This window comes from Panulirus ornatus, chromosome 16, assembly GCF_036320965.1.
Source record: "Panulirus ornatus isolate Po-2019 chromosome 16, ASM3632096v1, whole genome shotgun sequence".
In the NCBI taxonomy this organism is placed as follows: Eukaryota; Metazoa; Arthropoda; class Malacostraca; order Decapoda; family Palinuridae; genus Panulirus; species Panulirus ornatus.
Genome location: NC_092239.1, coordinates 20233320 through 20246822, shown reverse-complemented (window position 1 = coordinate 20246822; position 13503 = coordinate 20233320). Strand labels below are relative to the sequence as shown.

The window sequence follows — 13503 nt, the reverse complement described above, 5'->3', positions numbered from 1 at the left end:
CGCATCCTTACATCGTTGAGACTAACATATCTTAGAAACACTCATTTCGCCCTCCCTGTCAACGACCTCTCTCTCCACACATTCCTCAGTGCTCAAGATCCTTCGCCCTCCTCATCTATCCTATGACTCACTTCCGCTTCCACGGTTCTATCCGCTGCCATGTCCACTGCCAGGTATCTAAAGCACTTCAATTCCTTCAACTTTACTCCATTCAAACTCACACCTCAGCTAACCTGTCCTTCTGCCCCACTAAACCTTTCACTCACATTTACTCTCAACATTCTCATTTTACACACTCCTCCATGCTCAATCACCAACTTCTGCAGTTTTTCACTCGAGTCTGCCATCAGTGATGTGTCATCAGCAAACTACAACTGACTCACTTTCCAGGCCCCCTCATCCCCCTACATACTGCTTATTCACTTCTCTCTCCCCTTGTATTTACCTCCCTCACTACGCCATCCAGAAACAGATTGCAGACATCAGACATCTATGCAGCAGACCAACCTTCGCCTGAAATCACATACTCTCCTCTCTTCCCACTCGTACACTCATGAAAAAAAAATCTCACTGCTTCTGGTAGTTTTCCTCCCGCACCATATGTTCGTAAGACCTTCCACAAGACATCTCTATCAACTCTATCATATGTTCTCTCCAGATCCATAAATACCACATACAATTCCTTTTTCTTTAAATGTTTCTGATACACATTCTTCTAAGCAAACAACTGATCCATATATCCTATACCACTCCTAAAACTACATTGTTCCTCCCTAACATCATGCACTGTACAGGCCTGATCCTCTTGATCACCACTTTCCCATACAACTTATCAGGTACACACGTGGTTCGAACATTCACCTTTGTCCCCCTTGCCTTTATACAGTGGCACTATATATATGCATTCAACCAATACTCAGGCATTTATCTATGCTCTATACAGACACTGAAACTCTTAACTATCCATAAACAAAACAGAAATTCAACCGCAATACCATCTACTCCAGCCTCCTTGCCATTTTTTATCTTACGCATGGGTTTTACCACTTCTCTCTCAACCAAACCACTTTCCATGACCCTCACACTTCGCACATCTCACGCCCAAAACACCCTACATCTGCTACCCTATTATCAAAAACGTCCAACAATCCTTCAAAATAGTCACTCCATCTCCTCCATACCTCATCAATTCATGTTGCTCCTTTCCTATTTGCCCCGCTTCATCGATTTTTCCCCAAATCTTTCTCTTGTTTCTCCTTACACAGTCATCTTCCAAAATATATCTGATTCTCTCTGAAGTTTACTGATAATCTTTCATTCCAGCTCTCAGATGCTTTCTTTTTTAACCCTTGCACCTAACTCTTGACCTTCTTCCGCTTTCTCTTGTACAACTCCCAATCATATACACTCTTACCCTGTAAGTTCCACCCATACACCTTTCTTTTGTCTTTCACTAGCAACTTTACTTCTCACCACTCACTATCCTTTCTTACTTATCCAACTCCCACCTTCCACATGCCACACCCTTCTCTTGCACATACTGGCACTGCTTCCCTAAACATCTCCCATTTTGCCATTCTTTCCTAGTATTTCTTCATATACACACGTCTCTTTTCCGAGCTCACTTACTTTCAACACTCTTCTCTCTCATATCGTTCTCCCCTTTCCGAAAACCCTTACAGATCTTCACCCTCGCCTCCATCAAGTAATGGTCAGACATCCTAACGGCTGCCACTCTCAACACATTCACATCCAAGAGTCTCTCTTTTGCACACCTGTCAGGTAGTATGTAATCCATTAATATCTTCTAACCATTTTTCCTACTCACCCACGTATACTTATGTTTCCCTCTTTTTAAACCAGATAGTCCTAATTACCAAAACTCTTTCTGCACACAAATCCCCAAGCTATTCGCCATTCCCATTCACCTCACTGAGTACCTCGTACCCTTCAATTACTCCCTCAATTGCACATTACACACTCCTGCATTTAAATCAACCATTTCTATTAACCAATCTCTGGCATGAAAGTTACCGACACACTCACTCAGCTGCTCCAAAACCACTTGCCTCTCATCACCATCCTTCTCATGACCAGGGGCATAAAAATGATCAACCATATGTACAAAAAACAAGACACGTTACAAAAATCCAACGTAATTCATGAATTCAAATGTCAACAAAGAGACTGTGAGCGCTTTACTAACATGACCTACGTGGGAAGCACAACCTGTACACTATCCAGGAGACTCACCTTACTTACACCTACAAGATGGTTCCATCATACTACATGTCACCAAAAAGCACAACACTGCCCTCACGCGAGAGACGATTGTTATATCTACAAGGATACTACGCCGTGAACACGACACAAGACGCCCACACATCGTCGAAGTATTAATCATAATCATCAAGGAAAAACAACAGCTCAACCACCAAAACACTGGTCAAGATATCATACTACAGTTACACGCCTCGCCAACGCGTTACATCCAATGACCACACAGCGTTACACGCACGTCCGCCTAACACTATCACCCAGCCCCCCCAGCGACCCGCAGTCATTCCCAGCTATTCCGCTGACCTCTCCACACGCTCCTGAAGATGATTTAATGGATTCGAATCGACACAGAATAACTCGTGGATTCGATGTAAACCATTTCACCAACATGCACCCGTGATCGAACACTGTTATTATATGACTGGTAAGCAGTAACTAAGACCATAACACCACGATTACCTTTCAACGTTTTATTACGTTTTGGAACTTCAGATGCACATCACCAGAGTGTTTTATGTCGACTTGGGAGTGAAACCTTCCCAGTGTGGTGGCGGGTTACCTCCTATGTCTCAGGTGGTCAGTCAGACGACATGGCACCTCAAGTACATCACAGAAAACGTGGTCTGAGATGGATAACTTTACAGTCATTTGTGGAGTAAAGGTCTTGGTCGCTGACAACCAATCATACCCTACCAAGTTCCATCCTGGGAGCATATCAATGAAATATACATATTATCTTACTTATGATTATCACACTTAACCGCCGTCTCCAGCGTTAGCGAGGTAGTGCAAGGAAACAGACGAGGAATGGCCCAACCCACCCACATACACATGTTTATACATAAACGCCCACACACGCACATACACATACATATACATTTCAACGTATACATACATATACATACACAGACATATACTTATATATACACCTGTACATATCCATACTTGCTGCCTTCATCCATCCGCCGCTACACCGCCAAACTTGAAATAGCGCTTCCCCCCCCCCCCCCCCCCTCCAGCGAAGTAGCGCCAGGAAAGACAACAAAGGCCACATTCGTTCACACTAAGTCTCTAGCTGTCATGTGTAATGCACCGAAGCCACAGCTCCCTTTCCACACCCAGGCCCAACATACCTTTCCATGGTTTACCCCAGACGCTTCACATGCCCAGGTTCAATCCATTGACAGCACGTCGACCCCCGTATACCACATCGTTCCAAATCACTCTATTCCTTGCACGCCTTTCACCCTCCGGTTTGTTCAGGCTCCGATCGCTTAAAATCTTTTTCACTCCATCCTTCCACCTCAAATTTGGTCTCCCGCTTCTCTCGTTCACTCCAACTATGACACATAGATAATCTTTGCCAATCTTTCCTCACTCTCTCTATAATGTGTCCAAACCATTTAATCACACCCTCTTCTGCTCTCTCAACCACACTCTTTATACTATCACATATCTCTCTTACTCTTCCATTACTTACTCGATCAAACCACCTCACACCACATATTTTCCTCAAACTTTGTCAGTCGAGTTAAGCCTTTCATTATGTTTCGGCAGATGTAATAATCAACCAACAAAATCGGTAAAGTCGATTGGTTTTTCATTGTAAATACATCGTAGTGAAAAGTTGTTGAACGCACAAAAACATTGAAGAGACTGGTTAGCTGCACAGCAAGCCGGTCGAACCAAATAATAACAGACTTTTCAAAGCAAACGGGAAATAAGCAAGGTTTTCTGTGAAAAAGAAAAATTTTTATACTAACAAGTTTTGTTCTTCGAAAATCAATAAATTTCTTAACAATACATATTACTAAAAAGAAAATCTTCATTTAACATGATCAATTACCTAAGGATGCATATGATTATCACTTACGCAGTCTATTATCAATGGCTCGCGGTGGACTTGACAAAGGGCTGTACTCGCAAGAGGTACAAACTAGAATATTTATGTATGTAAATTATAGCCACTCTATAACCTACAGACGCATAATTTTTGTGTCCAGTTTGATATATTTTCTCGTTATCCATTGTGACGTTACAGCCAATCTGTGTTTGATAGTGATCAACCGATTTTTTTTTTTTTTTTTTTTTTTCCAAAAGAAGGAACAGAGAATTGGGCCAGGTGAGGGTATTCCCTCAAAGGCCCAGTCCTCTGTTCTTAATGCTACCTCGCTAACGCGGGAAATGGCGAATAGTTTAAAAGAAAAAGAAAATAATAATAATAATAATAATAATAATAATAATAATAATAATAATAATAATAACGATAATAATATAAAATCTCTGAAGGAGTTCGAATCTCAAATATATAAGAAATTTTATGTCTTTCCTCATTCTATCGAATGTTTTCTGGGTAAAGTTTGCGCCTTCATTTCTTTAGTTTCCCATGAAAGAAACATTACAGAATAATCCCCTAATCCCCTCGTAAAAGCGACCTAATTTAAAGTCATTTTATTTAATTTTTTGTCCTCAGGAATAATTATACTGGAAGTTTGGTCTATCAATATCTGAACTGATATGTCTGATAATAATATTTTCGTTCAATGAATAAAGAATATCAGAGAGAGAGAGAGAGAGAGAGAGAGAGAGAGAGAGAGAGAGAGAGAGAGAGAGAGAGAGAGAGAGAGAGCTAATCCTTTGATTTAGTTTGTTTCTCAATAGATGTGTATGGATGTAAAGCAATCCTTATCCAGAGACTTCTACTCTGGCAGATTCCGAGTTCCGATAAGTTGAGCCTGTCTTATGCAAAGGTATGAATTTTTGATGGTACTCACAAGCTATTTCTATTGATGACACCAGAGACTGTGGCAACAACCTGCTTTTTATTCATGTAGAAAATTACCCCTTACGTGCAGTTCACACCGGCGCCACCGTCCGTCAATGGAAAGGGGCTGTTCACACAGGCGCCACCTTCCGTCAATGGAAAGGGGCTGTTCACACAAGCGCCACCTTCCGTCAATGGAAAGGGGCTGTTCACATTGGCGCCACCTTCCGTCAGTGGAAAGGGGCTGTTTACACTGGCGCCAACTTCCGTCAGTGGAAAGGGGCTGTTCACACTGGCGCCATCTTCCGTCAGTGGAAAGGGGCTGTTCACATTGGCGCCACCTTCCGTCAGTGGAAAGGGGCTGTTCACACTGGCGCCACCTTCCGTCAGTGGAAAGGGGCTGTTCACACTGGCGCCACCTTCCGTCAGTGGAAAGGGGCTGTTCACATTGGCGCCACCTTCCGTCAATGGAAAGGGGCTGTTCACATTGGCGCCACCTTCCGTCAGTGGAAAGAGGCTGTTCACACTGGCACCACCTTCGGTGACGTGTGTGGAAGCACTTGCTCACAGACACCAGCTTGAGGTGAGAGTGGCTGACAATTATGTCAAATGCATTCGATGAAATAGTGAAAAAATTACATTTTTCTCTGGCTGGGTTGCAAAATCCGAGTCAACGACACCACCGCCCTTGTTACCTACATGTTTACGGGTAGTGCAAAACATAAATCACACAGTATGTTATCCTCACCGCAAGAGTCACGTAACCAACCATCACTACCCACAGTTTATGGCACGCCTACGCGACTGACGTATGTGTGTGTTGTGCACAAAACAGTCTGACTTGGACCAGATATGCTAACCTTTAATTTGTCAGCTATGCTGGCTGGACTCTCCCTCACTGCGTCGTGTATTGCCGGGTTGGAAAAACTATTCCAAAAACGTAGGACTTACGTCCATATATTGATATGCTTTGAGAGATATTATTACTGCCAAGATGGCAAGGTTAGCGAGTTGCTCTGACCGCGTGTTTTGCTTGGTGAATAACAAGGTACTCTCCGCCATCGACCTACGTACTCTCAAAAATACATGAAATCCATGCAAACTATCCCAAATTTGAACATTGAAAACTCTGTCCAATTCGACAGATTAAAAAAAAAAATCCCGACATACCGCAAAACCAAGGGGTAGTTTTACAGTGCTACAGTATCATGTTCCTTTCCCTACTCCCACTCAATTACGAAAGCCCCAACGACTTGTTATTTCCTTATGGTGGATTCGTTCGTGTGGTTTATCATGAGTTGATCAATCTTGCCACTGCCCTGGCCGAAGGCGGTTATATCAGAGATACTTGGAAATTATCTGTCTCACTTGTTTACGTTTTGTTTATGGTATGACTCCTTGATAAGGTGGCCTGAGTCAAGTCACAGGTCAGTCCATCATACCCAAGAGTCGTTTGTACCTTTGGACTCAAGAAGCAAACTTTGACCTTTCGCCCAGCCACCGGGATTTCCGAATGAGAGTACAACATTTTTCATTGCCTTTGTTTCTTGATTTACATACAAGTTCACATGCAACCTGCAAAATTTACTAAAGATTTTTTTTCACAATAATAATCCATTGCAGACACAAGTTGTGCTTTTTATTGTGAAGTTATAGCTAGTATTTTACATGGCATCAGTGATTTTTTTAAATGGACGCACAACGCCATCGGCATGCTCTGAAACTTATCAAAATCTAATTGAAGCTAAGCTAACCTTGCCAAAACAATAACGACTTCGTTATCATAACTATTTGCCTGTAAACTGTATTCATATCTTCATCCAACTTTGCTCGCAGCTCATATCAAACAAGTGCATGTGGTAGAGATGTTGACATGAGAAGCATTCTATAAACAGCACTTACCAATTGCTTCAAGTGTTCATGATCTGCCTTTAAATATTTCCATATCTCTTGATCAAGTTAATTTATCTATAAATACTTGCCATAAGGATATTTAAAAAAAATTCGTGATTTTACTAGCTTTCACAACCAAGTTGTACAGAATGAAATGCTGTGCAGGAAATAGGATATGAACTAAGCTTTACAGAGCGCTAACCGTTTTGGTATTATAATTTTAGGATATGAACTAAGCTAACTTTTTGGTGTTTCAATTCTAGGACATGAACTAAGCTACCTTTTTGGTGTTTTAACTTAAGGACGAACTATGCTAGCTTTTTAATGACAATTCTAAGATATGAACTAAGCTATATTTTTTGTTATAATTTTAGGATATGAACCAAGCTAGCTTTTAGGTGTTCTAATTTCAAGACATGAACTAAGCTAGCTTTTTAATAATTCTAGGATATGAACTACGCTAGATTTTTTGTTATAAATTCTAGGATATGAACCAAGCTAGCTTTTTTGTGTTATAATCTTAAGATATGAACTAAAATAGCTTTTTGTTGTAGTACTTTTAGGATATGAAGTAAACGAGCTTTTTCGTCTTATAATTCTAGTATAAGAACTGAGCTTAAAGAGTGTGCTACGCTTTTTCAGTGTTTATAGAGTGTCCTTCAATGTTTAAAGCGTGTCCTAAGATTTTCAATGTTTATAAGTATGTTTTCGTAAATATAGGGTATCTACTCCATGTAATTAAGTGGACTAGTAATAATGAACTGTCCATAAACACTTAATCGATCCGTCAAAAGAAGTTCCTTCGATAGCAAATTACACCGCAGCAGCTGTGCTGGTTAGGCTATCACACCACGATATAAAACCGGTCACTTTCCTCTTATCAAGACAAATACATGAGATTATCAAAGTAAATCTTTCCAATGACAATTCAATAACGTAAGTAATGGTCTAAATTTGGCTACAATGGTCCCGGTTGTAATGTAGGGATCCGCTTTATCAATCTTTGTACCGCATCGTGGAATCTCTCTCCTGTTCAGTAGGGTGACCAGAACAATTGAAAATGACGTGCTAGTAATTCGTGTCTTAAACGATATATTCGTCTAATTACTAAACGTGCATTAAGCGTAGCATACAAAACCAATACAAGTAACATCACGATGGAAAAGAAAGTTAAACTAAAGTTTTAAGCATAATAATTTCTCGCCGGTAGATGAGTTTGTATGTGATGGTACCTATATCCATGAAGATATGCGTTTCCTGATGAGATGACACCAGTCCTAGTGTGGGTACAGACATGGGATGCGGGTTTTTAGACAAAGTGGAGTAACGGAGCAGTCTTTATTTCTCCAACATGGCTCCACTTGTAGAATATTCTTAACATGACAGAGGTTCTACAGGTGCACTTGGCGCAGAGTTCAAATAACGTATCAGTATGCATCACGCAATCATGATCGGCTATCATTACCCGTCAGCTATAATACAGTTTGTGTTACTTATGAAGATATCCTTGCAGGTGTGGTGCCACAGGGTGTGTTACTGCGGCAGGGAAGAACGGTATGCTCTGCTGCTTCAGCGGTTGTGCCACTCTCCTGGTATTACCTCTGCCTCGCCCTTACCCCTTCCACAATTTCCCTATTCCTCGACGCTCAACGTCTTATCCAAGTTGATCCTGTCACAGACGTCTTCAAAGAACAACTTCGGGTGCTGGTGGGCGGGAGCATAATCTGGTCCGACTTTTCTCTCTCAGCCTTCAACTTCGCCACATCCTCGGAGGACCAGTGCGGAAGGATACGTGCCTCCAGAACCATTGCCGGCTCCTTCGCTGGAGACTTGCTGGCACCGGACGTGTGGAATACCGAACTAACAGAGGAGGACATGAAGACTCTGCTGGGATGCAGCGCACTGCGTAATACTCCGCCACTGCAGTCCCTCAACTGGCAACAATACGGAATTAACATAACTAAAAGTACTATAAACAAAAGCGAACCATGTGTGCGAAGATATTTTGATTTTGTGTTATTTCCTGAACCTATGACTTTTAATGATAATTCTCTACTGTGTAAGAAGTTAGACATGAATATGATCAGTCCTCGTAATCGTGACGACTATGAAAATGTTTTCCGACGCGTTGAGACTCACAGCGCCTGTGGCGGTGGGCGACAGGTGCTGTGGCTAAGTAGTGAGGGTGTGAGGTGCCAAGCGCTCACAGTCTCAGGCCAGGAGTCCGCCGACTGCCTCTCCAAGCTCTGCGGGGGATGCCAAATGCCTCAAGGGCGACGTCGTCTCTATATCATGCGCGGTTTGTGCTCTGTCTCCGACGTCGACTTGGCCTTCGTGGCGGCCTCCAACTTGACTGCCTGGCCATACTTCCAGGGTGTGGAGCGCTACAATATAGCGTCAGCAGCGGGCACCTGGGAGCTTAGTGATACGGCCACAGGCGAGGTGTTGGCCTCAACAAATGGTACTGACCCACTGGGCGTTCGTGGGTGGCAAGTGAGATCCGGTTTGTGCGGTGCCACTGCCAAGCTGATGGTTGGAGCGTCACTGAGCGCCTGCGCGGAGAACCAGGCCCTCTGCAAGAATGGGGCGTGTATATCTCTAAGCAGGCGCTGTGACGGCTACCCCGACTGCTCTGACGGCTACGACGAGGAGGACTGCCAGCCAGTGCGAAGACCAGAAGGTTACTTAATAAACTCTCCGCCGCCGAAGCCGCCGGTCAAAGTGGGACTGACCATTGACGTCACGCGGGTGCTGTCCACAGAGCCCCTGACACTGCTGCTCCACACAAAACTCACTTGGCAGGACTCACGCCTCACGTTTGCCAACCTGCGGCCGGACACAGACACACCCGTGCCCCTGAGTTCCCGCATGTGGCGCCCCCGCCTAGTGGTGCTTACGCCAGGTACCGCAGCACCCGAAGACCTCCTGAAGAAGTCACAGGCCACAGCAGAGGAACAGGGAAAGGCAAGCGCGTCACTCACGGTCCGTACCACCGCTCGTCCAATCCAGGACACCCGCTCCACACCTTCTATCGGTGAGTTAACATAAACGTTTTTACGAACCTCGTCAAATGTTAAATGCACAGATAGGAGACAGTAATTACACGTGCGAATAACTAAATTAAGAAAGCACTTAAATTTGGTCTTAGTCATAACACATCAATGCTAAGTGCAACTCCGCAGGTGCTTCTCACTGCCGAGGCAGGAATCACTTGACGCAGGATCTAGTAAGCTGGATTTTTCCTTACGTATAGACTATTCTCACGGGGTCTGATTCACTCTTCTCCCAGAGACTATTCTCACGGGGTTTGATTTATTCTTCGCCCCCTTACGGCCCTTCCATAAACTACACGCTTAAGATAGTGTCACACACGACACGCGGATGAACTGCTCTGCAGTGCCCATTTTCCAGTTTTTGGCAGGAGGGATATATACGTATGAAGTAGGTTAAAGGTGAGGTAAAACTGTCACCTTCATTTCTCGTGGATATACTGAATAATGTGAATGTGTTCTAATAAATGAAGAAGCTTGGGAACAGTTGCACCAACAAATTTACCAACACTGAAACAGACAACAACTAATTTTCTCTGCTAAGTATACTGGACTCTGAAGGCAAGGGAAAACTAGTTAAGTACTTATCTGCAATATGTTCAAGATAAAACAACGTAAGAAGTCAAACAAATAAATCTTAACCAAAATAATACCTAAGTTGGGTTACGTATGTAAAATAATACCTAAGTTGGGTCACGTATGTCAGTTCTGATGCCATTCAATCAAATGTACGTACATGTAACTGCTATTGACAAGTGGGTGACTGTTAGATTTCCTTTCGCCACTTTAGTTGTGGATTAATCGACTACCTACGAAAGATTTGTCATCACTGAAATTTCAACAAAATTCATTTCTATTGCTCGATCTCTTTTCTTTTCGTATCTTTATGAAAAAAATGTCCAGCGTGAGTGGTGTGGGGACATCACTTACCTAAGACTGTTTACCTTCAACAATGTTCACTCAGGGAAGATCATTCTACGAAACATTTTTGGAAAAACTGTTTATTATTCTTTTCGGTAACATTTTTTCATTATCACTCGCTTTTACTACAAGTTTGACGCTACATTACTTTTACATTTTCTATGCAATATTAACACGATGTAAATTACGTTAAGTAAATAATGGTTCGAGAACACAAAAATCCGGGATGGGACAGAAGTGGCCTCACTCAGGTTAAAGCAATTTTCTTGAACATCCCAATGAAATCCAACTGTTAAACCCACACTAACCTAGACGATATTAGAAAAACAAATTGTCTGAAGTGTTTCAGATTCTCAGACTGGCCTTTTAATCGTGATGGCCTTGCGAAATATTAAGAGCCCGTTTACTTATGGCCGCGCGAAATAATAAAGAACATTTGCTAAGAGGTTAGATAATCTTGATATCTGCTTTACTCTGCCGGATTATATGCCCGATAATTATCAGATGGTAGAGGGATGCCACAACCTAAGCGTCCGAGCTGAGTGGGACCTGACCCGTTCCTCTGAATACCTCTCTCACCCTCCGTTAGCTTCCCCTTTCATAAGCATCTGCTTTACACTCCTCAGTCTCTTGACTTTCGAGCAGCTTAGTCCAACCCTGAGTTTCCCCTGTCTCATTAACTAATCCTCAGGCTCATATATCTACTGGAAAAAAAAATTATGTTGCTCTAGTTTTAGGTACAGGTCATGACAGTGAGACGCTGTGGTCAGTGGCTGCCTGGTGGGCCACATTCAGGATCGTGATTCAAATATGAGGTCTTGGGTTATCGAAGATGTGGTAGGCGGCGGCGGCTTCCTCAGTCAAACCTTGAAAACAAGTCGGACGACGACTCACCCTAAATAAGACCCTAGCGAACCAGACACGAGTCTGTCAGATGAGGGAGTAACGGCTCCTTGCTCATATTCAAATATCTGAACCTAAATGGCATGTCTTTTTCTTTTTGCATCGTTATAAAATATAAGTCTGTACACAGTATACAACTCTTTTTATGAAATTCGTGTAAGCGTTTGAAAAAAAAAAATAGTTTCGTTTGGAAGAAAAATATCCGCTGCAGTCCTGCAGGATTTATGTGTTTGGGTAGACGTTAAGTCTCAGAAAAGCACCACACTTGTTTTTGCAGTCGACGATGCACGACAGACTATGACGTCTCTCTTGTTTCTCACGCATCTTAGCCCTGCAGTAAGCGACCGATGTTCCTTTATTCAGAGCCAAGGTCAGCTTGAGTCTAGAGTTCGATCACCCCAAAAAAGCCTTGTGTGGGAGAATTCAAATGGGACTGAAAGATCATTACAAGACCCTGAGGGAGAACCAATTTCGTTCTTTCATAGAATTCAGATGATACTAAATGAATCCAAATAGTAACGCAAGAACTGAAATGATTCAGATGGTGTTAAAATCCAAATAGGAAAGAGACTTCAAATGGCAATGTGAATCATCTCTACGGCCGTCTCATAAACCAGACATCACCGCGACCAATCAAGACCCTCACGAACGTTCAGAGGTCGTGTGGCCACTACCATCTTACGAATGTTCAGTGGTTGAGAAGACGACCATCCAAAACGACCACGAAACTTCAGTAGTCGTGAAGACGACCATACAAAGCCCTCACGAACGTTCCTATTTTGGGGATTAATACCATACAAGTGCCTCATGAACGTTCAGCATAGCCCTCACGGACTCTTAATAGTAATGAACACCACTCAAGAACATCACGAACGTCCAGTATTCGTGATGACCACCCAAGGCCCTTTCGAACGTTCAATAGTTGTAATGACGACCATCCATGGTCCTCACGAACGCTCAGTAGTGATGACGACCATCCAAAGATGATCTTATGGAGACCATACAGTCACACAACAGGAGTCTGAATATGTCATGATCATTTGAGAACACTAAAGGCGTATGATATGACCCTACTACAGAAATGTCATTGTCATGATCTTAAGACAAAAGTAGAGGGAAATCAGTGTCATTATCGTATAACATAACACAATAAGATCAAGTGTCATGACTGTATGACATGACAATAGTACAGAAGCGTTAGTGTCATGATCGTTTAACATATTAATATAGGATCATCTGATAAGATCGTAAGATATTGTCACAACACTGCTGAAGTATGTGTCAAATTATTTGGTGAGGATGCGTAGATTTGTTCATTGTCACTTTTTGATTATAACCAATCCTTAAACAAAGTCAACCAGAGAAGCGTAAGGAATATACTTTCCATCATCTGCCCAGGAGGTAAGAAAGAAAAAACTTCAGCAGGGTATACTGCAAAATAACAAGATTGTTTTTACTCTCGAGCATTACGTATTCATTGCACAACAAATCCCAGAACCAATAATCGCTCACAACACACTATGCTCAACAAAAACTTAGTTTGTAAACAAGTCCACGTCATACCTCATGCTGATATCAAGTCCCTAAAGGTTAATGGAAAGACATGCAAAACATACATACCGCATAAACACTCTTTCAACAGGTTTTGTCCACGGCTGTCTTCTTTAGAATATGTTTATGTTTTGCATTATT

The 13503-nt window shown here is 42.4% G+C and overlaps 1 protein-coding gene across 1 annotated transcript in view; it reads left to right on the top strand.

Annotated features, from left to right (window-relative positions):
• LOC139753984 (uncharacterized) overlaps nucleotides 1-13503 on the top strand; it is a 167335-nt gene that overhangs the window by 65855 nt on the left and 87977 nt on the right. The window contains exon 4 of the mRNA XM_071670945.1: nucleotides 8451-9971. Within this exon, the coding sequence (XP_071527046.1) occupies nucleotides 8451-9971 (1521 nt within the window). The remainder of the gene's footprint in view (nucleotides 1-8450; nucleotides 9972-13503) is intronic.